The 26,823-nt window shown below is 41.5% G+C and overlaps 1 protein-coding gene across 2 annotated transcripts in view; it reads left to right on the top strand.

Annotated features, from left to right (window-relative positions):
- Window positions 1-26,823, top strand: part of HSF2BP (heat shock transcription factor 2 binding protein) — an 89,422-nt gene that overhangs the window by 27,458 nt on the left and 35,141 nt on the right. For both annotated transcript variants that reach the window (XM_054713580.1, XM_054713579.1), the window contains exons 5-8: window positions 5,380-5,529; window positions 7,274-7,406; window positions 12,167-12,284; window positions 25,712-25,815. In XM_054713580.1, the coding sequence (XP_054569555.1) occupies window positions 5,380-5,529; window positions 7,274-7,406; window positions 12,167-12,284; window positions 25,712-25,815 (505 nt within the window). The remainder of the gene's footprint in view (window positions 1-5,379; window positions 5,530-7,273; window positions 7,407-12,166; window positions 12,285-25,711; window positions 25,816-26,823) is intronic.

Here is a 26,823-nt window from a genome sequence, read left to right as displayed (position 1 = left end):
AACATTGGCCAGGGCAGAAGTGGGACTATTTTAGGTTAAACCAGTGGTTGGCAAACTGCAGCTCGCAAGCCACATGTGGCTCGTGAGCCGCGGTTTGCCGCTCTGTTGACTAATGAGTTTGCCGACCACTGCTTAGGGAAAAACACTTAAAAAACATAGATGTCTTTAACCTGAAGTCAAAACGTCTGGGAAAGGGTAATGCCTTATGCAGTGGTCAGCAAACTCATTAGTCAACAGAGCCGCAGTTTGCCGACCACTGGGTTAAACTATTTCCAGTGAAGTTTGCTGTTTAGTAGTCCCCCCAGTGTAATACAAGTTTGTGTAACAAGACCATGTCTCCTTGCTGTGGAGAACTGTCAGCTGCCTTTTCTGTGGTCTCTGTCCAGGTCTACACAGATCATGTGCCAGACTCTGGAAGCTTACCTTAGAGTTGAGGAACCAGGAAAGAATCCAGAGGCTAGATCCTAAGTTAGAGTATTGCTTGTAAGTACTCCAGTGTGGGTTAAAGTCGTTAGGGAAAGGTGGAAGTTACTGATTCCAGTATGAAAGAAGAGATCAGATAAAGAATGGACTGAAATTCATAAAGCAGCAGCACCCAACTGCCCTAGACTGCTGACTGGAACAAGGAAAACTTGGTTCCTGACCTCAGTTGAGATGTTTCCTTAGTGGTGATTGAGTCAGATCAGTGGAGGAAGCCAGCTGGGCCTTGATGTGATCTATGAGACTGGCCCCGAGAGTCCTGGCAAAGCAGCCTTTGAACTCTAGGAAAGAAAGAGCCCAGCGTTGATGGTGTAGGTGAAACTGTCAGAGGGTAGGTAGCTGGATGACTTTTTGAAGGACTGTGCTGTCACTGTAAGGTTAGAGGAGGCTTTCTACCTGCTGGCGGCCCTTTTTTAGTGCCTGGCTGGCTTTTCTGTGTGAAGTGATCACAGACAATGTACAGCTCCCCGGCCTTTCAGTGGTTTACCTATGGTTTCGTCTTCTCTGTGTGTGGCTTGCTTCTGGCATGCACCTTTCACAGTCAGTACACTAATTTAAGTATGGACTGCCAATTTTTTGTTATTTACGTTTTTAATTTGGTAGGAAAGAGTTACTACTTTTATGGTAATAAAAGGGAACTTGTTGCAAACTTTGTACATTATTTCAGAAAACTTTTAAAAGAAAATCTAATAGTATAGTTCAGTTAAAATCAGAAATAACTACAGATTTCGAAGGAGTCTGGAAAGTATTGTATTTGATACCCTGTTATGTATCAGTATTCACTTTAAGTAGGTTTAATATATCAGGGTTTGATTATTGTTTACTTTAAAAACAGCTTTATTGATATATTTTATATTCCACAAAATTCATCTGTTATACAAGTATAGTTTGCTGATTTTTAGTAAATTTCTGCAGTTGTAAAACTATCACCCCAATCCAGTTTTTTTGGTAAGAATTATTTTGAAATAATTACTGATTCAGAGGGCGTTGCAAAAAGTCCAGGGAAGTCCGCTATACCTTCACACAGTTTCCCCCAGTGTAACATCTTGTATAACACAGGACAAAGTGAAAGCCAGGAAATTGACATTGATATAATCCCCAGAGTTTATGTAGGTTTCATTAGCATTACCTGGACTTGTTTGTGTTTCAGAAATTTTTTTTTAAATTTTTTAATGAATCTTTATTGTTCAGATTACAATTGTTTCTCCTTTTTCCCCACATATCTCCCCACCACCCAGTTCCCACCCCCCTCTGCCCCTACCTCCCCCCCGCTGTCCTTATCCATAGGTGTATGATTTTTGTCCAGTCTCTTCCCATACTCTCCACACAGACACCCCTTTCCCCCTGAGAATTATCAATCCACTCCCATTCTATGCCTTTGATTCTATTAAGTTCACCAGTTTATTCTGTTCCTCAGATTTTTATATTTCACCAATTTTGTATGCACTCATTTGTGTGTACACCCATAGTTCTAGGTAGTTTTATCAGAAATAATTTTTTTTTTTACATACGAATATCTAGTTGATTTAGCACCATTTTTTGAAAAGGCAATCATTTTTCCATTGAATTGCCTTGGCATCTTTGTTAAAGTTGATTGCCATAAATATCAGTGTTTCACTGATCTCTGTGTTCATTCTTATGCCAATACCACACTGGTTTGATTTTTATAGCTTTATGATAAGTTTTTGTTTTTTAAATCAGTGCTCGTCCTCTAATGGTTTTTCTTTTTCAAACTTTTTTTTTTTGCATTTCCATATTAATTTTGGACTCAGATTATCAACTTGTAAAAAAAAAAAAAACCACCTGAAATTTTGATAGGAATTGTGTTGAATCTGTAAATCAATTTTGGGGAGAATTACCAGTTTACCAATCTCAAGTCTTCCAGACCATGAATATGGTATATCTTTACATTTACAGGTTACCTTGGAGATATTTTGGGTTTCATTTCAGACCACTGCAATAAAGCCAGTTACACAAATATTTTGGTTTCCCAGTGCATATAAAAGTTGACACCATACTGTAGTCTATTAAGTGTGCAATAAGTAGCATTGCATCTAAAATATCTATGTACCTTAACTAAAAATACTTCATTGCTGAAAAATGTAACTTATCATCCATCTAAGCCTTTGGCTAAATTATAATCTTTTTGCTGGCAGAGGGGCTGACTGATCAGGGTGTTTGTGACTATTTCTCAAAATGAGACAACAATGAAGTTTGCTGCATTGATTCACTCTTCCTTTCACAAATGATTTCTCTATAGTATGTGGTGGTGTTTGATAGCATTTTACCCACAGTAGAACTTCTCTCAAAATGGAAGTAAATCCTCTCAAACCCTGCTACTGCCTTATCAACTATTAAAATCCTTTGTTGACATTTCTACAGTCTTCACAACATCTTCACCAGAAGTGGATTTCATCTCAAGAAACCATTTTCTTTTCTCTTCCATAGGAAGCAAATCTTCATTTGTTAAAGGTTTATCATCAGATTGTAGCAATTCAGTCATATCTTTAGGATTTAATTCTAGTTCTCTTGCTATTTCCACCATATCTGCAATTACTTCCTCCACAGAAGCTTTGAATCCCCCAAAGTCATCAATGAGGATTGGAACCAATTTCCAAATTCCCATTCATGTTGATTTTTTTTTATCTCTTCCAATGAATCATGCATGTCCTTAATGGTATCTAGAATGGTGAATCCTTTCCAGAAGGTTTTCAATTTACTTTGCCCAGATCCATATCTATCGATAGGAATCTTTATCGATAGTAGCTAGAACCTTATGGAACGTGTTTCTTAAATCATAAGGCTTGAAAGTCTAAATTACTCCTTGACCCACTGGCTATAGAATGGATGTTGTGTTAGCAGGCATGAAAACAACATTAATCTCATTGTACATCCCCATTAGAGCTCATGGGTGACCAGAAGCACTGTCACTGAGCAGTAATATTTTGAAAGGAATCTTTTTTTCTAAGCAGTAGGTCTCACCAATGAGCTTAAAATATTCAATAAACCATACTGCAAATAGATGTGCTGTCATCCATCCTTTGTTGTTCCATTTATAAAGCACTGGCAGAGTCAATTTAGCATATTCTTAAGGGCCCTAGGATTTTCTTTTGTTGTTATTTTTATTAAATTTATTGGGGTGACATTGGTTAGTATGATCATAATATAGGTTTCAGGTGTGGATTCCTATGTTACAAGATCTGTATATTGCACTGTGTGCCCACCTCTCAAAGTCAAATCTTCCCCTGCTACCATATATTAGGGCTCCCTTTACCCCCCATATCCCTTTCCTCTGGCAACCACCACACTGCTGTTTGTGTCCATGAGTTTCAGTTTTATATCCCACATATGATTGAAATCATATGGTTCTTAGCTTTTTCTTTTAAAAAAAATATTTTTTATTGATTTTTTTACAGAGAGGAAGGGAGAGGGATAGAGAGTTAGAAACATCGATGAGAGAAAAATATCAATCAGCTGCCTCCTGCACACCTCCTAGGGGATGTGCCTACAACCAAGGTACATGCCCTTGACCAAAATCGAACCTGGAACCTTTCAGTCCACAGGCTGAAGCTCTATCCACTGAGCCAAACTGGTTAGGGCAGCTTTTTCTGATTGACTTATTTCACTTATTCTCTTGGTTCATCCATGTTGTTGCAAATGGTAGTATTTCATCCTTTCTTATGGCTGAATAGTATTTCATTATATGTACTAGAGGCCCAGTGCACGAAGATTCATGTAAGAATAGGCCTTCCTTCCCCTGGCTGCTGGCACCAGCTTCCCCCTGGTACCCGGGGCCTGGGCCTTCGCTCTGGCCACCGCCTTCTGCCCTTGCTCCAGCCCTGCCGCCCTCCTGTAGATCCCTCCACCCCTCACTATCCCCCCTCATAGCAGGTGTCCCGCCCCGCCCCGGCCACTCCGCGTCTGCGTGTGTGCGCTGACCAGAGGCCTGGAGCGGCCAGGACAGAGAGGAACACCTGTGTCCATTGTGAGCGTCCTGGCCCAGCTGCCATCTTTGTCGTGTCAATTTGCATATTCCCTCCTTATTGGCTGTGGGCGCCACCATGTTTGTCATGGAGTGATGGTCAATTTGCATATTCTGTCTTTATTAGATAGGATGTACTACATCATCTTTATCCGGTCCTCTATTGCAGGACACTTTGGTTGTTTCCATGTCTTAGCCACTGTGAGTAATGCTGCAGTGAACATGGGGTGCATATATCTTTTCGAATACATGTTTTCAAGTTTTTCAGGTATATATCTAGGAGAGGGATTGCAGGGTCATATGGTAGCTCTATTCTTAATTTTTTTGAGGAATGGCCAGACTCTCTTCCATAGTGGTTGTATCAGTATACATTCCCACCAGCAGTGAATGAGGGTTCCCTTTTCTCCACAACCTCTCCAACACTTATTACTTGCCTTGTTGGTAACAGGTGTGAGGTGGTATCTTGACCTCTCTGAAATCAATAAAAATATATTTAAAAAATGTTGCTCTATATGTGGACTGCTGTGTGAGGTTGTCACTTTGTTAGATAGCCCAGTTGGTGCTGGTCCTGAGTAGAGACACTTTGGACCTGAGATGCCTAATGATTTCATTTGATTTAAAGAAGATGAATTTGTGGCCCCACTGCTCCCTTTTCTCCCCTAGATGAAAAGCTTCTCGACTTTGATGGTATTTATAAACTCTAATGCAATAGGATGTTCTTTTCTAAGATTTTTAATTTTGCCTCTAAATTTTATTTTTAAAATATGGGTTATGGCTATCTAAGGACTAGTTTTCATTTGCCAACTGTTTTCTATAATTCTGTGTGCATTTCTTTTCTATAAAATATTTTTGAAAGAGAAAACGAGATATTTTAAAGTTCAGTGCTATTCATTTTTCTGATTTTGTTTTGATTTCAGGAGAAACTGGCTCTTCGCCAGCAGCTGAATGAAGCGAAGCAGCAACTCCTGCAGCAGGCAGAGTACTGCACAGAGATGGGGGCAGCAGCCTGCACTCTGCTCTGGGGCGTCTCCAGCAGTGAGGAGGTTGTCAAAGCCATTCTGGGAGGAGTAAGCATGACCAACTGGACCTTGTTGATTAATGCTTATGGGCTGGGAGGGTACAGCTTGGCTTACATCTATTTCTTTCATCAAATAATTTTGGAATTCCAGTGGTGTGGGGTCCTCTGTAACCTGGTGCTCTGGGGGTATGTGAAATTAATGTAGTAAGATTCCAGAAGCTGTATGGCATTTGTGGCAGTAGAGCACTTCAGTATTATTACTTGGCATTTGCATATGTTTGACAAAGTTTAAAGTGCTTTTACATATGTTATCCATTAGGTAATGTAATTTTTAATATATTGAATGTTATATGTGATTTAACATTTACATGTTTATAGCAAACACATATCAAGGAACTCCACAGGGGAAGAGAGATTTGGGATCAGCCTCAGCCTTGATTAACTTGAACAGGCAGTATTGGCAGAGAATGGGGAGGGTGGCTCACGAGGAGAGAAGCAGTATAGCAAAGGCGTAGGGCGGAGTCTGAAGTCTGTTTAGAGACAGTGAGTAGTTAGTTGACACAGAGTGGAGGGTTGTGTGGTAAAGTCGTGGGGAGAGAAGGCTTAGAAGGTTGGGTGGAGCGTGATTTTGGAGGACTGTCAGTGCAGGTGGATGATGCAGTCCAGGTGGCAGGACTGGATTCCTAAGCGTTGACTAAAAGAGGATGGGATAAGGGGAGAGTTCGGGGAAGGTTAACCTGACAGAGAGTGAGTGTGGATTTGAGGGGGCAGGTTGGGGTCTACAGGCTGGACAGGAAGACGAATTAGAGTTCCAGTGGCTCAGGCTGGAGTGAGCTGGCTCTCTGTAGGGGAGATGGAAGGGAAGTAGAGCCTGTGACTAAGGCCGGTGTGGTGAGAGCATGGACTCCACAGCTGACAGAATGAAAGGAACCAAGAAGACTGAGGTGACTCTGGGAAAATGGAATGTCATGAATGGAAATAAAAGTCACAAGGGGATGTTTGGTGGAAGGCCAGTAATAAATTCATCATTTCTAAAAATTAAAATTGTATTTATCTTTCTGGGGAAAGACTTTATTTTTTAAAGTTTATTGAGCTTTATTGAGATGTAATTTATATACCGTAAAGTTCACCCGTCTGTACAACTCATTGGTGTTTTGCTGACTTCCAGAGTTGTACAACATCACCACAACCCAGTCTTAGAGCATTTGTGTCATCCCTGAAGCCCCCTTGTGCCTGGTTTTCAAACAAGTCCTCAGAGAAGTTCTACAAAGGCTCTGTAAACTGGAAATACTGTTATTTTTCTTTTTAAATCTTTATTGTTGAAAGTATTACATAGGTCCTCCTCCCCTCCTCCCCCCACCCCCCCGGCCCATTAATCTCTTCCAACCCGCTTCTTTATCTCTTTTACATGTTGAGATTTCAGTTAAGACTTTATTTGAGAAGCAGTTTGGCAAAGGTTTGAAAACCCAGGACATGCTTTTCTAGTATATTTTTGGGTGAATTCATCTCAATGCTTCCATCATTTTGTAAATTTTGAGCTGTTTCCCATATGTACTTTTATTTTACTACTGCTGTTAGTCTTTAGGTAATTTTTCTAATACCTTTACTTATATCTAGTAAAGTAAAACCTTTTCCCTTCATCTTTTCAATAGAAACTTTTAATGAGGAATAGATTTTAAAATATTGCCTCTGTGAGTAACACCAGGGTCTTTTCTTATGTATCCTGCACTTTTAAAATGTTTTCATACTGGTATTTGTGAAGGGGCGTGATGCTCTCATTTCCAAACTTGCAGGATAAAGCTTTGAAGTTTTTCAACATCACTGGTCAGACAATGGAGAGTTTTGTGAAGTCACTGGATGGGGATGTCAAGGAGCTCGATTCTGATGAAAATCAGTTTGTTTTTGCTTTGGCTGGGATTGTGACAAGTAAGTAATTCTTTTAAGCATAGTGACAGTTTTAAGTGTGTCCTAGAGCAGTGTTTACAGTCAGGTGTCTGAGCATAAACATCTCTCAGGAACTTTTTCAAATGCCATGTAGTTCTCACTCTGGTTCTGTGGATCTGGGATAGGTACCAGGTGTGTGGTTGTGGCACATCACGCAGGTCATTCGGGTAAGTAAGATATTGTTGAGTAAGCATGACTGGTCTTAGGAAGCCTGAGATGAGTTTTCATGTTCAATCTGTGCCTTTACTGAAGTCAGAACAAAACTATGTTGAGTTGCTTATTATTTGGAGTCATTGCCACTTTATTAATGTCTAGTCAAGTAAAAGCATAAACTATTGCTGTTGTTGTGGTACAATAATTAAGGAATTCTGCAAAACCAAAACTGTCTCTTTAGTAAATTTCTCCCCAAAATTATACAGTTATGATAGAACTAGCGTTCCCTTTGCAGGAAAAATCCTGCAATAGGATTTCCTGCTGCACTCTACCCCGCCTCCATTCCTCCCTTGTCACCCGCCCCGCCTTCTTCTCCAGCCCGCCTGCTTTTCCCTTCGCCCCCGGCCCCGCCTCCGCTCTGCCCTTGTCACCCGCCCTGCCTTCTCTGTCAGCCCGCCTGCTTTTCCCTTCGCCCCTGGCTTCTTTCGATGCTGTCTTGATATGCAAATTAGCCGCCATCTTTGTTGGGGTAATTTGCATATTCATCCTGATTGGTTGGTGGGCGTGGCTTGGCTGGTGGGCGTGGCTTAGGTGTAGCGAAGGTGCGGTCAATTTGCATATTTGTCTATTATTAGATTAGATTCTGTGGCAAATCTGCTGTACAGATAAAGCCAAACAATCACCGATCTCTTAGTATATAGTAGGAGTAGTATATACTAGTGAGGACCAAGGCTTTTTGCTCCAAAGTCAGTGAAATAGTTAAATAGATGCTACGATTTATTTTTTATGTTGCTCTTTCATCTCTGCTGTGTATCTTAGGGTAATTCTTTGCTGTTAAAGAGAAAGGACATTTTATTTTTCCTCATGGCAGTATTCTTCACCTACTAAAATACTAATGAGGCAGGTCCTGTGTAGTCATTGTCCCTTCATAATTCCTTATGATCCTTCTTCTGGGGGGATGTTGAGACTTGTGGTCTCCAGGCCAATCCTGGTTTATCCAGCACTCTACTCTGCAGGACGGCAGGCATCATGCACTCTCATCCTCGCACCTTCTGCTGGAGGAGGCTTGCATTGCTGTACCTTGTAAAAATTTTTTAAGGTTTTTTTTTTTTTTTTTTTTAACAGAAGGCATTTGTAGATTTGATGACTAGATTTTTTGCTATTTGCAAGTGACGCCAAAGGTCTATGACTTATGTGATTTGTCATTCTGCTGAGTTGTGAATTTGAGCTGCTTGAACTGCAGCTGGTGTGTAGTGGTAAGGCAGTTGGCCAGTGGGCAGAGCCAGCCTGTTGCCCAGCATACGAGTTCAATTTGGCTTTGTTTCTCCCTGCTTGGAGTGACTCACAGGAACTGTCATAAAGAGTTGGAAAGTGTGCCCTAGCTGGTTTGGCTCAATGGATAGAGCGTCGGCCTGTGGACTGAAGGGTCTTGGGTTCGATTCTGGTCAAGGGCACATGCTAGGGTTGCGGGCTCGATCCCCATTGGGGGGCATGCAGGAGGCATCCAATCAATGATTCCCTCTCATCATTGATGTTTCTATCTTTCTCTCCCTCTCTCTACCTCTCTGAAATCAATAAAAACATATTTACAAAAAAAGAGTTGGAAAGTGGACACATATGTGTTTTTGCTTCCACACTGATGAATTTTACTAGAGTATTACATACTATGATGGTTTTATTAAAGTGCAGTTTTGGTGGCTTAGGCATCTCCAACACTGAGAACACTATTCTTGGGGAGTAGGCAGTACAGCAGAGACCTTGGTTAGCTATCATATAGATCCTCTGCCTTCTAAAACAAGGATTCTTTTTTTAAAGATTTACATACAATAAACTTACCTTTATACTTTTTCTCCTCACCCTTTTGCAGTTCCTAAGTTTTGACAAATGCATATAGTCATGTGACCACCACAGTTGAGATGTGGAACAGTTCTATAACTTCCAACATATCTCCTCAATATGTCCCCACCTTTTCCTTTTGTAGTCAACCACTCCGTCTACCATCAGCCCCAGGCAACTGCTGATCTGGCACTTTGTTAAAACTTTTAGCTGGATTTTTCTTGCTCGTTTGTCTGTGTCCAGCATCTGCCCCAGGTAAGCAAGTGTCTGCCTCATATCCCTTCATGAGCCCCTGCCTTTTCCTATTTCTCATGTTAGCTGGTTGATCTCTGACCTTAGCTCTCTGATGTGTTCAAGAAAAGTTCTGATTTTGCAAATGACTGCCCCTGCCTTTTAAAGAATCGAGGTGTAGCTCTTTCCATAATGTATCCTAAAGCAAAAACTGGAAGTCAAGGATTTATTGAAGTTGTTAGATTTCTTACTCATCCACAGTCACTGTCCTTAGTAATAGGTTAGTATAGTGTGCCTTCATTTTCAGGCACAGCTAGTCCACTTCCCAGGTTGTAAATTCTCTGGGTTTTTTGTTCCTCGTCTGAAGTGGAATAGTAGTACCTGCTCTAATGACCTTACATGCTGTTGTAAATATTTACTGAACTATGGAGGTGATAGCACATTGTAAACCAAGCTGCTCTTCAACATAAGCATGTTATTCTTTTCAATAATTGTATAAGGGGACAAATGAAGAATGTAAAAGAAGATGGTAAATTGTCAGAGTCCTGCAAAGATTAACTTGCTTACCATGCAAGTGCAAAAGTTATATTTAAAAATTTTTTTAAAATTTATTTCAGAGAGAGGAAGGGAGAGGCAGAGGGAGAGAGAGATAGAAACATCAAGGATGAGAGAGAATTTTCGGTCGGCTGCCTCATGCAAGCCCTCTACTAGGGATTGAGCTCACAACGTAGGCATGTGCCCTGACCAGGAATTGAACCATGACCTCCTTGTTCATGGGTTGACACTCAACCACTGAGTTACACCAGGTGGCATTTTTCTAATTGTTCCTTCTGTTTTTTGTTTACTTGGAAGTTATAATTACACTCCTTGCCTTTTTATTCTGGGTTTATTCATTCAAACAATATTAGATAGTGATTTCAGAATACAAATTATTTTTTGACTGTTGATAATTTATGGGCATGACTAAGATCCAGCTTATCTTTCATGGATGTAATTGTTCCACAAAGTTGATAGAGTACCCTCGTGTCAATGATCATCATTCCTGTGAGGAACATTTGCAACTACAGTGGAAGAGCTGCTGTGCAAGAGACACCCCTGTGAAGCAAGACTTGCTTCAGTGGAGCTTTGGTGCTCACTGAGTCTGCCCCTTGAGTGTATTGCTCATGGATGTGTAGTGTTGTAATCTGGTATGGTCTGATGCTATCCACTGGGTGCATTGGCTCTGGGGCCTCATGGAAGGTGCAAAGTCAGCTACTGCCTGGGGCCACCAACAGGAGCTACAGAGTGATCTGCAGATTGCTGCTACTTGTATTAGGCTTGGAAGTGCCCAGGCAAGGCCCAGTTGTGAAGCAAGGTGGGCTGGTGCAGGTGCTGGGTCTTGGGCTTCTTATTGATAGGTTTGGGGCACACTGATGCCAGTTGCTGCTTGTTTGAGAGATTTTATAAAGGTCTGAAGCCTGAGCTGGAACAGGCCATTCATATGGAAAAGCCCCTGCAAACAGCTTGGGTGGGGCTGCAAATTGATGGGGGAGGGAGTCACCAGGGTGGAGCCAACAGTGTGGGCCAAATTGATGGAATCTCAGCTTTGCAATGGGGAAGGTCCCAGCACAGGAACAGTGACCCGTGTGAGCATCCCTATTTTGGAGAAAGTCGGCCCAAGTTCCTGCCCCAATGCCAGACAATCCATTTCCTCTCCGTATGTCCCTGAATCCCTCAAAGCTGCCGCCCATTGCTGGAGCTCAGAGGAAGCAGGACTGTGTAAGTTCTTGTGCTGGCCCTTTAAGGGGAACTGCCTGGGACAGTAGCAGTCTCCGTGTCACTTAGCCACAATCCCCGCTGGTTTTTACAGCCAAAGTTATGTGGAATTCTCTTCCTAGTTCTGGGCTGGAGGGGTCTGGTGTGGGGGTGGGACCCCTTGCTCCCCACAGGAGGCCTCCACAGCCAGATATCCCTCCAGATTGAAAAAAACGCCACACCAGCCCGTTCCGTGCTTTCGCTCCTCCTACTAGTCTCAATGTACTTTCTTCTTTACTTCTCTAGTTGTAGGATTTCTATTCAGCAGATTTCAGGTGGTTCTGAATGATCGTTGTTCTGTATTTTAGTTGGAATTTTGATGTGGTTGTTGGAAGCAGCGAGTACTGGCATTTATCTACGCTACCAACTTGGTTCTCCATTGTCCCATCTTCTGTTTGGACTCTGACTGCCCACAGCTGTCAGTCAGGGTTCTGGAGCATGGCATCCAACTTGCTGTCCTGTGGTTGGCTGCAGTCATATTTAGATTCCAGTGCTCTGTTCCACTATCAAGGTGTTTGCTATTCACAAAGTGCATTTCTCACAGTCTGAGTAACTGTTGTGGTTGTCAGTTCTTTCTGGGCTGTCACTCTGTGGACAGCACCATTTTTTTATGCCTCACTGACTGTTTTGTTAGGAGGAAGACAGCAAGGAATACTCTGTCGTGGAGAAACTCTTCTAGAGTCTGAAATTACAGAGATTTTGAGGTTGTTTTTGTCTTTCTGTTGCAGATGTTGCTGCCATAGCGTGTGGTCGTGAATTCCTGGTTAACTCCAGCCGAGTGCTCTTGGACACCATACTGCAGCTTCTGGGAGACTTGAAGCCAGGACAGTGCACCAAACTCAAAGTGTACGGTGGACAGTATTAAAGAGTTAATGTTGGTTTACAAAGTAGTCAGAATTTGCTGGTTGGGCCTCTTTTTCATATGAACACAATTAATTTGACAGTAGTTCTAGAAAAAATAGAAGGAACAAATTGCCTGCAGAATTCAGGGATGCAGTCTATTCAATACTATTTTAGAAAAATAATATAAACAAAAGGAATGTTCTCACTTTAGAGCAATCAGTGAGTCCCAAATGCAATCATGTGATACTTGAGGGTTATATTAATGATCTGAAAATGAACTTACCTAAATAAGTGTTTGTTATGGCAGCATCTCACTTCCAACTACCAAAATCAGTCTTTATTTACTACTGTTGTGTAACAAAATTCTACCAACTTAGTGGCTCAAACAGTATCTCCTTCACAGTTCTGTAAGTCAGAAGTCTGAGTGGGCTTGACTGGTTCTTCAGCTAGGGCCTCACAGGGCCAAAAGGAAGGCATTGTCCAGGGCCGGGCTTTTTTCTAGAGGCTCAGGGCAAGATGCTTCCAGGTGCATTCAGATTGCTGGCAGAATCCAGTTCCTTGCCTTTGTAGAACTGAGGTCCTTGGGGGTCACTTTCAGCTTCCAGGGCTGACTAAATTCCTTATCACATGACCCCACCTTACCTTCAAGTCGCAATAGCTCACTGAATCCCTCTTAGATTTTGACGGGTTTAGATTAGGCATAACTGGATAGACTGACTCCCTTTGATTAATTTAGAGTCTGCTGGTTAGTAACTTAATTATATCTGCAGAGTCTCTCTGCCATGTAACTTACCAGGGTGTGATATTCTGTGCACAGTCTCTGCAATTAGGGCAGGAAATTGTGGACTGCTGTAAGATTCTGTCTGTCACACCATTCATTTCTAGTGTTGCTTTTCTTCTTGGAGCATTTTTTTATAATAGCTTCTTTAAAGTCTTTGTCAGTTACTAGTATTTCCAACATCTCTGTCATCTTGGCCTTGATGTCTCTCTATTTTTTTAATTTAAATTATTTATTGTTTAAAGTATTACATATGTCTCCTTTTTCCCCCATTGACCTCTTCCCAGCCATTCCTACCCCCCAGCACATGCCCTCACCCCCCTACTGTCTGTGTCCATGGTTTATGCTTATATGCATGCATATAAGTTCTTTGGTTAATCTCTCACCCCCCTTCCCTCCCCTGCCTTCCCTCTGAGGTTGGACGGTCTGTTTGATGCTTCTGGATCTATTTTTGTTTATCAGTTTATGTTGTTCATTATATTACACAAATGAGTGAGATCATATGATATTTATCTTTCTCCAACTGGCTTATTTCGCTTAGCATAATGCTCTCCAGGTCCATCCATGCTGTCGCAAATGGTAAGAGTTCCTTCTTTTTTATAGCAGCATAGTATTCCATTGTGTAGATGTACCACTGTTTTTTAATCACTCATCTGCTGATGGGCACTTAGGCTGTTTCCAGATCTTAGCTATTGTAAATTGTGCTGCTATGAACATAGGGGTGCATATATACTTTCTGATTGGTATTTCTGTTTTCTTGAGATATATTCCTAGAAGTGGGATCACTGGGTCAAATGGGAGTTCCATTTTTAATTTTTTGAGGAAACTCCATATTGTTTTCCACAGTGGCTGCACCAGTCTGCATTTCCACCAGCAGTTCACGAGGGTTCTTTTTTCTCCACATCCTTGCCAGCACTTGTCGTTGGTTGATTTGTTGATGATAGCCATTCTGACAGGTGTGAGATGGTACCGCATTGTCGTTTTGATTTGCATCTCTCAGATGATTAGTGACTGAGCATGTTTTTATATGACTCTTGGCCTTCTGTATGTCCTCTTTTGAAAAGTCTCTACGTAGGTCCTTTTTTGATTGGATTATCTTCCTTTTGTTAAGTCGTATGAGTCCCCTATAAATTTTAGAGATTAAACCCTTATTGGAGATAACATGGGCAAATATGTTCTCACATGCAGTGGGCTTTCTTGTTGTTTTGTTGATGGTTTCTTTTGCTGTGCAGAAGCTTTTTATTTTGATGTAGTGCCATTTGTTTATTTTCTCCTTAGTTTCCATTGTCCTGGGAGCTGTATCGGTAAAGATATTGCTATGACATATATCTGGTATTTTGCTGCCTATAGATTCTTCTAAGACTTTTATGGTTGACGTCTTATGTTTAAGTCCTTTATCCATTTTGAGTTTATTTTTGTGTATGGTGTAAGTGGTGGTCTAGTTTCATTTTTTTTGCATGTATCTGTCCAATTTTCCCAACACTATTTACTGAGGAGACTGTCTTGACTCTATTGTATGCTCTTGCCTTCTTTGAGCATAATAGCTTGGGTCAATTTCTGGGTTCTCTGTTATGTTCCATTGGTCTATATGTCTGTTCTTGGGCCAGTACTAGGCAGTTTTGAGAACAGTGGCTTTGTAATATAGCTTGATATCTGGTATTGTGATCTCTCCAACTTTGTTCGTCTTTCTCAGGATTGCTGCGGCTGTTTGGGGTCTTTTTTTATTCCATATGAAATTTTGGAGAGTTTGTTCTAGGTCTGTGAAATATGCCGTTGGTATTTTAATGGGGATTGCATTGAATCTATAGATTGCTTTGGGTTGTATGGACATTTTAATGATGATGATTCTACCAATCCATGAGCATGATATATTCTTCCATTTCTTTGGCCTTGATGTCTCTTGGTTGTTTTTTGCAGCATGAGTTGGTATTTTTCCTGTTTCTTCATATGCTGAGTAATTTTGGGTTGCCTCCTGGACATTTGAATATTATGTTTTAAGAACTGGGGTTTTATTTAAATCCTATGGAAAAATGTTGCCCAGCCGCGTGGCTCAGTGGTTGAGCATCGACCTATGAACCAGGAGGTCATGGTTTGATTCCCGGTCAGGGCATATGCCTGGGTTGTGGGCTCGATCCCCAGTATCAGGTGTGCAGAAGGCAGCCAATCAGTGACTCTCTCTCATCATTGATGTTTCCGTCTCTCTCTCCCTCTTCTTCTCTGAAATCAATAAAAATATATTAAAAAAATAAATAAATAAATCATATGGAAAATGTTGATGTTTTGTTTTATCAGGTAGTCAACCTGGTTGGGTTCAGGTTGTAAGTTCTGACTAGCCTTCTCTGTTTTGTGTTTCAATGTCAGTTCCATTTTCAAAAAGCCTTTACAATGCTATTGGGTTTGACCCTCTTATGTACCACCTGTGGCCAGTGTGATACCTGGATAATAGTTGATATTTTACTTCTCAGAATGTTGTTTACTTTATGCTGTTTACTTCTCAGAATGTTGGATATGCTGTTTATGATCAGATCAATGCATGCATAGCTTAGGGTGAGGCCAGGAATTAATAACAACCTTGTGGGGTCACTTTCCTGAGCTTTAACTCTTCACGTATCCCTGGTACTTGTTGGTTCCCCAGGACTCCCCTTTTCATACATCTGGAATGCTGGGGTTTTGTATGTCTTGATGTGTCACGTCCAGGGCCAAGCAGCAGGAGTTCAGAGGATCACAGTCCTCCCAGTGGTGAGGATGATTTCCTTCCCAGGGAGTTTGAGTTGCCTGAGGGCCCCCACTGCCAGCATGATCATTGAAAGGAGACGCCTTTTCTACTCCGTGAGCCTGAACTACAGTCTCTGGGTACTCTTCTCTGTGTGGATCAGTGCCACTCCTGGGTTTGGGGGTGCTGAGTTGCAGACTCACTGCTGGTTTGGTGGTTCTTACACTTCTGGCCTTCTTCCCAATCTGCCTGCTTCTGTTTACTTTCTGGGGCCTCATGGCTACTCCATGTATTCTGTTCAGCATTTCAAGCTATGTTCAGTGGAAGCTAGAGAGTGGGTGTGTGTACTACATCTTATCTGGAACCAGACTTTCTAGTCCATTTTGGAGTTTGTACTAACAAACATGTGTCCATGAGCAATATATATAACACATTATAACTTGAGTATATAGTTTTGTATAGACTTTACAAGTTATTTATGGATATAGTTAGATGTAGTTAATTATTTTTAAGTATCTTAGGTTAAAGTTAAAGAAGATGGGACACTGCGTTATCTTTTATCCCTGACTGGTGGACATTCAAGTTATTTTCAGATTTGATTCTGCGAAAATAAGGCTGCAGTAAACATCTTTGACAAACATCTCCTGCTAACCTGGGTAAGATTTTCCCTAGGAGTTTTCCCAGAAGAAGAATATTTGAGAAGTGGGACATGTACATTTTCAGTTTTATGAGATATTGGCAAGTTGCTCACTGAAGCATATATGTTCAGTGTTCTGTACTTCCTATACCCTCCTATCAATATCTGTCTTCCTATGTGTCTTTAGATTACCAGTGATGTCGAGACTCTTTTCTCATATTCACATTTGAGGTTTTTTTCCCTGTGATTTATCTGTTCATGTCTGTTGATCATTTGCTAATGGGTTATATTTTTCTTTGTGATATGCTGTTGTTCCTTATGTCTTCTGGATACTAAACTATTGTCTCTCTTGCTTCTGTGGTCTGTACAAGGTTAGTGTTGTGGGTCCAGCTAACCCCCTCCTCTAATTTCCAAGCAAAGCTTTGTGTGAAGGCTGGGTTTCTTCTGGCCTCTCTGTTCCACTATATGGAGCTCTGTGTCTTTGTGTCCTAATGAGCCCTTGTCCATTGCATTGGGAGATGAGGAGAATTGCCTTCAGAGAGATTTACTTACTTTTTTGGCAGTCTTCCACCTGACCACTGAGCAGAGCCCATGCACAGAAGTTAGCCTCAAACCCACTTGGAATCTCAGTATGCACCAGCCTGAAGTGGGTCTTCTCACTTTACAATCTTTGGCTGCCTTCTAATAGTCATGCCATTTGTTCGCTTTCTTCTTCACTGTTAACTCCTAACCTTGAATTCCCTGGAACCAGGAACTTTCTTTTACTATAAGTAAAAATGTTCTTTTTTTTTTTTTTTGGCTTCTTTATTCCTTGACTGTAACTTGCCTCTTTCCTGGGGATTTTGCTTTCTTTGCCAATTCTATGATCAAAGGCTACTCATTTCAACAGCTTGGGTGCCTCAGACCCAGAGATGGGCTTAAAAAAAAAAAAAAAAGACTTAGCCTGGCTGGTGTGGCTCAGTGCTTGAGTGTCAGTCGACCATTTAAGTCTTGGTTCAATTCCCGGTCAGGGCACATGCCTGGGTTGTGAGTTTGATTCCCAGTGTGGGGCATGCAGGAGGCAGCCAATCAGTGATTTTCTCTCATCATTGGTGTTTCTATCTCTTCTCCCTTCCTCTCTGAAATCAATAAAAATATATTAAAAAATGAAATAAAATAAAAGACTTAGTTGTTTTATATATTTTTTCAGAGCAGTTTTAGTTTCACAGCAAAATTGAGAGGAAGATAGAGATTTCCCCTATACCCGTACCCCCACACATGCCATAATTTTGCCTTTTCCAGAACATCATATAGTTGGAATCACAGAGTCTGTAGCCTTCTCAGATTGGCTTCTTTCACTTAGTAATATGCATTTAAGGTTCCTCCATATTTTTTCATGGCTTGACATAGATAATTTCTTTTAAGCACTGAGTAACATTCCATTGTCTGGAAGCACCATAGGTTATTCATTCACCCACTGAAGGACATCTTGGTTGTTTCCAAGATTGGGCAATTATGAATAAAGCTGCTATACCATTGTACATAGGTTTTTATGTGGAAGTAAGATTTCAATTCCCTTGGGAAAACACCAAGGACCATGACTGCTTGATCGTATGGCAAGAGTATGTTTGGTTTTGTAAGAAACTGTCAAACTGTCTTCCAAAATGGCTGTATTATTTTGTGTTCCCACCAGCAGTGAATGGGAATTCCTGTTGCTCCACATCCCCACCAGCATTTGGTGGTGTCAGTGTTCTGGATTGTGGCTATTCTAATAGGTGTGTAGTGGTATCTTTTTTTTTTTTTTTAAATCCTCACTAGAGGATATGGTTTTTAAAATATATATGTTTTCATTGATTTTTTTTTTAAAGAGAGAGAGAGAAACATCAATTGTTTGCCTCCCATAGGCACACTGACCAGGTACTGAACACACAACCCCGGTGCATGCCCTGACTGGGAATCGAATCGTGACCTCCTGGTTCGTAGGTTGATACTCAACCACTGAGCTACACCAGCCAGGTGAGGGAAGTACATTTTTAAGACAAATCTTAGATAATGTTGAAATTCCTTAATTTAGAGTTGTCAGCATTTCCAGATATTAACAATGGTCAACGAAGCTTCTAAAATGTTTGTAACACTTGGCATCTGGGAACTAATGCATATTATTTTCCAGGCAGTAGAGCTTTTAGCCACAACATGTTTAACATCCACTGAATTGGTCTAGTACTGAGTTATAAATTGGTAATTGGTGCTGTGAATGTAATCTCAATTCTTCTGAAAGGCATCTTTAGGGTTTCAACCTAACTAGTTTGATCATTCTATGTACATTTTTAAAAAGCCCACAAAAAATCTATATTCAGCTTTTAAAACAAGAAAATGGCAAATAACCTAATATACACATGGGCAAAAGAGTTAAAAAGAAACACACTGGAAAGCTTCATAAATACAGAAAAGAATCTCGACCTCAGTTGTAATGCAGATTATAACCATAATGAGATACGTTTTTATTCCATCTCACTGACAAAAAATCAGATATGACAGTTTCAAACTTTGGAGAGGGTGTGAGGCTAGATAGAGCTTATCCTGTCCACTTGCTGGTGGGAGGGAGATAGAGGCAGGTGAGCAGCATCTGTTGCAGTTGAACACACCCGTGTTTGGGACAGGTGATCCACATCCGTGTATGCATTTTAGAGGAAGTTTTACCCACAAACACCAGGATGCTTGTGCAGGACCGTGGGAGCAGCCGTGTTGGTGCTAGTTCTCGCTGGGAACGTACCTCTATCAGCTGGAGAATAGATTGTGAACAGTTAATATGTTAGGACACATCAGTGAAAATATGTTATAAATGAACAAATCAACGTGGAAAACATCTCACTGTGGTATGGGAGATCACATTCAGTATGCTGCTGCTGATACATGTCAGGTTCTGCACATATTTTGTAAAAGTTTATGGAAATGCATGGCTGTTTTCCATATCAAATGGTGATAGTGATTCCCACATCCCTGAAGTAGGTGTTCAGAGTTCACAAAGGGGATTTGACTATGGTGATAAGATATGTTTTTCTTAACCGGGTAGGTAAGTATGTATTGTTCTTTATATCTGTGTGCCTTCAGTGTTACATAGCAGAAAAAAATCTATGGATATTTGTTTAGAATTACATATGGCATTGACCATAGATTTTTAGGTTCTAATTTGATTGGGGCTGGGGCACAGAATCTAAAACAACATGGTAAATCGTTAATAACTGCGCTGCTCTTTCAAAATCAGTAAGCCTCCAGCTGCAGATTTCTGTGCTTCATGTGGTCTGAAGTGTCTGATTGCTCTGCCAGTTGCTTCTCTCTCATATAACATCTGCAGTTTTCTGTAAGGATTTTATTGCTTATTGTTCCTTGGAATTACTTGATGGTGCTAATTTGGCTACTGATGTGTGGTTTTTGTTTCTGGTGGAGGGGGCAGCACAATCGTGCCCTTTTGTTTATTGCTGATGTGTTTTGAAGTACTGGATGTGTTTATTCTTTGTTTTAATTACTTTTAAGAAGAATTAGGTAGTTCAGTTGAGTCACTTTTACTTTTAGTGACTCAGCCTTGTAGTCACACTGTCGGCAGGACTTTCTGGCTTCTCGCTGGGAGAACCTGTTGTGTCCCAGGCCTAGTGTATCCAGGGGAAGGGAGTGTCCTTTTACTGAAGGAGAGTTACTTGTGATGCTTCTGTAGCATTTTAGGTTTGCCAATTTCTTTATTTTGGGCTCTAGCCCTGCCTGCACTTTGAAAATGCCTTGGGAACACGATGGGAGCCTGTCTCCGTGTATTTGCCCTGCTGTAGCTCCCGGCTTTATTTTAGTCTTGTTTTCAGTTATTTTATAATCAATGTCAGTTGTCTCTAAAATTCTCAAGACTGCAGAGCCTGGGAAGTTGTTCATTTGGAACCCATTGATCTGCTTATAGACTTGTGGTAGGAAGCAGGGTTTGCCTGCCTTTTCTGTCATTGGAAGGGGAAGTCTGACTCCTAGTACTTTGGAAATGACATTTGCCTTTAGTATCTCAGTACTAGAAGAGTGAATTGGATGGCCAGTCTCTTTTGACTTGACAATTGGACACTTGATAATATTTACAAAATACTTTGGGTTGGAATAAAAATGTTGGAATAGACACATGCAAGGAAAACCCATTCTGGATTTGTTGTTTACTAAGTCTTGTATGACCTTGGAGAAGTCTCTGGTCTTCTGTGAGATATAGCCTAGCAATGACATGGGGTCTCACATGGCACCATGGTCATCACAATTACATTTGCTCCACCTTGACTTCTTAAGGAGGGCTGACTTTGACCAAATACGAAATTTTAAAGATATTCAATTTGTGAGTCATTTTTATTTTATTACTAGAGGCCCAGTGCACAAATTCGTGCACCTTGAAAGGAACTGTGGGCTGTGAGGCTGTGGTGGGCACAGGGGCGAGTCTTGACCCATCCTCTGCACCCTTCCCAGCCCCTCCTGCCGCAGCCCCTGGTCCCCTGTCTGCCAGCAGCCACGCTCTCGCCACTGCCACTCTGATGCACTGACAGTGCCGGCCCCACTCGCACCCGCTGATGGCGTGGAGCGATTGGGGCCGGTGCCAGTAGCAGGTGCAAGTGGGGCCGGTGCCTCAGCGGGTGCGAGTGGCGACTGCTGCCCCAATCACCCCTCAGGAGCAGGGGGAGGTGGAGAAGCCCTCAGGGATGATTGGGGCTGGCAGCTGCTGCTCGCACCCACTGACGGTTCTGAGCAATCAGGGTGGCGCCAGGTGCTGGCAGTGGGTGCGAGAGGCGGGCAGGACCGTGGCGTGTGGGAGCAAGGAATTTTCAGTAACCACCAGAGGCTTGCCCCTATGACAGCGACCGGCACCCCGCCTTGGTCTGGTGCCCCTCATCATCTGTTCCACCATCCCACCGTGGCCAATGCCCGCCATGTTCCATGTGTGCCCCCCTGGTGGTCAGCGCATGTCATAGCGACCAGTTGTTCGGTTGTTTTGCCATTCGGTCTATTTGCATATTTGCCTTTTATTGTATAGGATTATTATTTTAAATCCTCACATGAGGGTATTTTTCCACTGATTTTTAGAGATAGTGGGGGAAAGACGGAGAGAAACATTGATGTGAGAGAAACACATCAATTGGTTGCCTCCTGCATGTGCCTGGACCAGGGCCTGGGCTGGGGAGGAGACTGCAACCAAGGTATGTGCCCTTGACCAGAATCGAACCTTGAGAACCATTGGTCTGCAGGCCGATGCTCTATCCACTGAGCCAAACCGGCTAGGGCATGAGTAATTTTTAACATCTTAAAATTAAATGCAGTCATTGGAGACTTCCAAGTGGACACATTTTCTGGAGTTTGCTCCATATTACAGTTATCACTCAGATGTTAACTTTGCCATTTAAGATCTAGAGAAAACTGGCTTGTGGTATTTTCATGTTCTAAAGCAGGGGTTGGCAAACTTATTCTGTAGAGAGCCAGATAGAGAATATTTTAGGCTCTGTGGGCCTAAGGATCTCTGTTGTGATGACTCATTCCTGCTCTTGTGGTATGAAAGCAGCATAGACAGTACGCTTAATTTTAAAGAATCCCAGCCATGTGTTGGTGATCTAAAGTAGGAACTTTTCTCTTGGGATATTGGATTAGAGACCTCAAAAAATTTTAGTGGAGGTGCTGAATTTTCCTCATGAATAAGACATTTGAATAGCCCTTAATAACTCATTAAATAGATTAGTAGTGAATAGATTTTGCTTATGTGTAAAAATTGTCAGGAAAACTTGCAATTTTGGCTCATGTTGTGGCCCATGAGGAGACGGAGGATCATCATGAGAACTGGACGCTATTCCCTCGAGGTGCTGGTGGTGGTGTCTGCCTCGATGCTAGCCCTGCCTGTACTTTGAAAATGCCCTGGGAGCACAAGGGGAGCTATTGCTGTGTGTTTGCCCTGCTGCAGCTCCAGGCCTTTGGGAATCACTCCATTTCCACGTTTACACTGAGTACTCACTGTGTCCCGAGTTGGTGCCAGCCCATGTGGCTGTAAAGATGAACAAGCCATGGGGTTGGCTTTTGATAAACAAAGTTATTGGGAAAACAGTTGTTTTAACAGAAAACTGGAAAGCATGTTTCCTGGCTGTGTATATGCATGCCTTGTCATTTATTGTCCGTCCCATTTTAATGGATTCAATCACAATTACTGATTTTCCTTTTGCTGAAGGCAGCATTATGTCTTGGCATGGCACTATGACTGTCCCATCTTTATCTAAAACTAGAGAACCGGTGCATGACATTCGTGCACTGGAGGCAGGAAGGGGTGTCTCTCAGCCTGGCCTGAGCCCTTTCACAGTCCTGGAGCCTTCAGGGGATGTTCAACTGACAGATTAGGCGGGGAGCGGGCCTAAGCCGAAGTCGGGCATCCTTAGTGCTGCTGTGGAGGCAGGTCGCTGTGCTCACCAGCCGTCAGCCTTATGGGAGCGCACTGACCACCAGGGGCAGCTCTTGTGTTGAGCATCTGCCCCCTGATGGTCAATGCGAGTCATCGCAACTGGTCATTCCACTGTTCGGTCAATTTGCATATTACCCTTTTATTATATAGGATGTTGATATATTGCTAATTGTGGAGTTTCTTGCAGTAGATTTGATTTTTTTAAATTTTGCATTGCAGTCCTAGCTGGTTTGGCTCAGTGAATAGAGTGTTGGCCCATGGACTGAAGGATCCCAGGTTTGATTCCTATCAAGGGCATGTACCTCGGTTGCAGGCTTGATCCCCAGTCCTGGTCGGATGCTTGCAGGAGGCAGCCAATCAATGTGTCTCTCTCACATCAATGTTCTCTCTCTCTGTGTCTCTCCCCCTCCTTTCCCTCTCTGTAAATATCAGTGGAAAAATATCCTTGAATGAGGGTTAAAATAAATTTGTTTTTGCATTGCAGTATATATTTGCAATCTTGGTTATTGAGCATTTTGGCACCCCTTAAATTTGCGCCCCAAACAAGTGCCTTATTCTGCTCACCTCATGTGGCCTTGCTAGTTAAATATTCGATTGTACGTTGGACATTGCAGAAGATACATTGTGGACTCTGGACTCTGGTGTCTTTTTCTGAAAAGAATTGATGTTTGTCCTTGCAGGTAGTTAGCTTTACCTGACTCCTCAACTCTGGCTCTCCTGAGGTGGTCAGCAGCCAAACCCCACACCTCATTGGTGGGGGTACCAGCTCTCCTCTCCACTGGGCTCCTGGTGTCAGTCTCCTACTGGTGCAGTTTGAAGTTGGCCATGACCTGGGCGGATTTTGTGTTTTGTGCTTCCCTTGTTCTGGGATTGGCCTTGCAGGGCTTCCTCCTTCCTAGCTTCGCTGTTTGCTGCCATTTCTTTAGCTCTATTTTCTGTGTATTTCTCTTTTCCCATGTGTCAGTTGCTCTTGAGTTTTACAGTTTGATTATTATAGTTTGCATTTTTGTAAGTTCTACTAGGTTCTTCTTTGAAGTGCCTGGTCATTTCTCTTTTTTTCCACCCAATTCTGACTTTATTCACAACCTGGTCATTTCTAATACTCAGTAGATCTTTGATCATGTTTTTACTTTTTTAAAAAAAATTATACCTATTAAACATAATGTTTTTTTTATACTGCAATTGATACTCCTAGTATAAGACCTTTTAAAAAAAATTCTGGCTCTCATTGCTTCTTTGTGCTGTTACTTATAATATCTTGTTTTTCATTTTTTTATTTTTCAAAAATATTTTTATTGATTTTTAGAGAAAGAAGAAAGGAGAGAGAGAGAGAGAAACATTGATGTGAGAGAGAAATATCCATCAGCTGCCTCCTGCATGCCTCCCTACTGGGGATCGAGACCTCAAACCGGGCATGTGTCTTGACCAAGAATCTAACCAGCAACCTTTTTTTGTTGTTGCATGGGACAATGCTCAACCAACTGAGCCAAACTGGCCAGAAGATGTTTTTATTTTTATTTTGAACTCACATTTGTTAGTATTGTTTTTTTGGGAATTATTTGAAGAACAGGTTGAGGGCCCTTTAAGAGAATATTTGTTTACTTTGGCCAGGCAGTTGAAGGAGCTTCTGTCCCTGGTCTCTTTGTGTTAAAGTTATTGGCTTGCAGATTTTCAGACCATACAAAAAGTATGGATGTAGGCCAAGCTCGAAAGTTAACTTTTTCCTGGCTTTCTGTAGGGGTCTGTGATCTGAACCTGTCTTGTGTTGGTCTGAGGCTGCCTGTCTGCATGAAGCCACTAATACTTAAGCTCTGCGATTCTAAAATCTATCATCTTTAGCCCTTACCTCCCTGAATTTGTGTTTTCACTTAGTTTCTAATCAGAAAGGTTTTTCCCCTTCATTTCTTGAAATCTCATCCATTCTTTTAAGGGTTTGTGAAACATTTGTGTAACCTTTTTTATTGATTAGCAGTGTGAAGTTTTGGGGATGTTTGTATTTTGCAATAGTGTCAGAAACCAGTCCTATAGTTTTCCAGTTTCCATTAGACTCTATATTACCAGTTGAGGTCAGTTTCCAAGACCACTTATAAAATCCTATTTAACTCCGCATACTGTTTGGTTGGTTGTTAGGAATGGTTGGGGTTATGGTGCTTTTCATTCCTCGGGCTGTGGATTAAACAGGCTTGTATGGCCTGAACTAGCTGTCCAAACATCATGGATAGTGTTCACTGAATGAAAAGATAGGACTAAATTTTAAACAGCTAAATTGAACTTTCAGAGTACAGTGTATTTATGAGTTGAAGGGTATTTATTATATATATATATGTACATATACATATATACATATACACATATATAACATATGTTATATATACACATATATATACATATATGTAATATATGTAATATATATATATATATTTTAAATCTTTATTGTTGAGAGTATTACAGATGATCCCCCCGCCCCCCCCCACCCATTGCCTCCTTCCACCTGGTTCCCGCCCCTCCCCAGGCTTCGCCACCCTACTGTCTGTGTCCATAGGTACGATATTTGGTTAATCTGAAGGTTACCTGCATGTAAATGCAGGATTGGTAACAAGATCCTCTCTGCATTTGTGTCTCTTGATTCTGTGAGCATGTAGGAGCTGATGTAATGGCACTTTGCTCAAGTTTCGCCTTTTCCTGTAGCCTCATAGAGACAAATATTATTTCACATACCTTCTGCTTACTCTTGCTATCATCCAGACTTTAGAATTGGACATCTGATGTGTAAGGAATCCTTAAGTGTGCTCAGGTCCTCTTAACCAGCAGCTGGATTTATGGCGAGTGCTGTGTGGAGGGGCCAGTACTTCATCACCTTCTGTTTGCATTTCAGGCTAATGCTGATGTCCCTGTACAACGTGAGCATCAATTTGAAAGGCTTGAAGTACATCAGTGAGAGCCCAGGGTTCATCCCTTTGCTGTGGTGGCTTCTGAGTGGTAAGGAGGGGGTTCCCTGCATCTCTTCCCATACAGCTTACATACTTTTCCTCTGTGGCTGAGGAGGTTGTCACATATTAGAAATTAGGATCGACTGTCCTAAGGTGTTACCATTTCTTCAAAAGAAGATTTCAAATGATGGAAAACTCAGTGGTGTGCCAGGCTATTTTTGGTTCTGTTTCTGGAAGTATTGCTTTCAATTTAGTTATGATTCTGTGACACAAAGAAAAATTATGAAGCAGTTGGTAGATGTCTTTGACCCGTTCCTTCCTCTGAGAACAATCCAGCACTATAGGTGTCTGTGGCTCTGAATATGAGGTAAAGGAGAAGTCCTAGTGTTAAAGGAATGTGGGGAAGAGGAAATCTGAGAGATACTACAACTCTGAAGGTCTTATACACATATATAATACATACATATATATACACATACTATAATATATATAATTATATATAATGTATATGTGTTCTTTTCGTTTTCTTTAAAATAAAAGCTGTCCCTACTGCCTCTCTCTTCCTCTACTCCTTCACCACTAATTAACCTAATTTTTGTACCAATCTGTTCATCATAATTTTTAACACTATGTATTTAGTAGGTACATATTTCACTCGAGTGTGCAAATTAATCGGCTCATTTTCTTCTAATTAGATAAAATTTTTTAAAATGAGATTTACTCTCTTTTTTAAAAAAATACGTTTTTAGCTTGGCCAATGTGGTTCAGTGGTTGAGCATTGACATATGAACTAGCAGGTAATGGTTTGATTCCCAGTCAGGGCATATGTCTGGGTTGTGGGCTCGATCCCTAGTGTGGGGCGTGTAGGAGGTAGCTGATCAATAATTCTCTCTCATCATTGATGTTTCTATATCTCTTCCTCTCCCTTTCTCTCTGAAATCAATAAAAATGTCTTTTTAAAAAATATGTATGTGTGTGTGTGAGTGTATATATACATATATATACACACACACATATACACTCCACTCTGTTTCAGCTAGCTTGCAGCCAGTAATCC

Source organism: Eptesicus fuscus, chromosome 3 (genome assembly GCF_027574615.1).
Source record: "Eptesicus fuscus isolate TK198812 chromosome 3, DD_ASM_mEF_20220401, whole genome shotgun sequence".
Classification (NCBI taxonomy): domain Eukaryota; kingdom Metazoa; phylum Chordata; class Mammalia; order Chiroptera; family Vespertilionidae; genus Eptesicus; species Eptesicus fuscus.
This window is presented reverse-complemented; position numbering and strand designations above follow the sequence as displayed.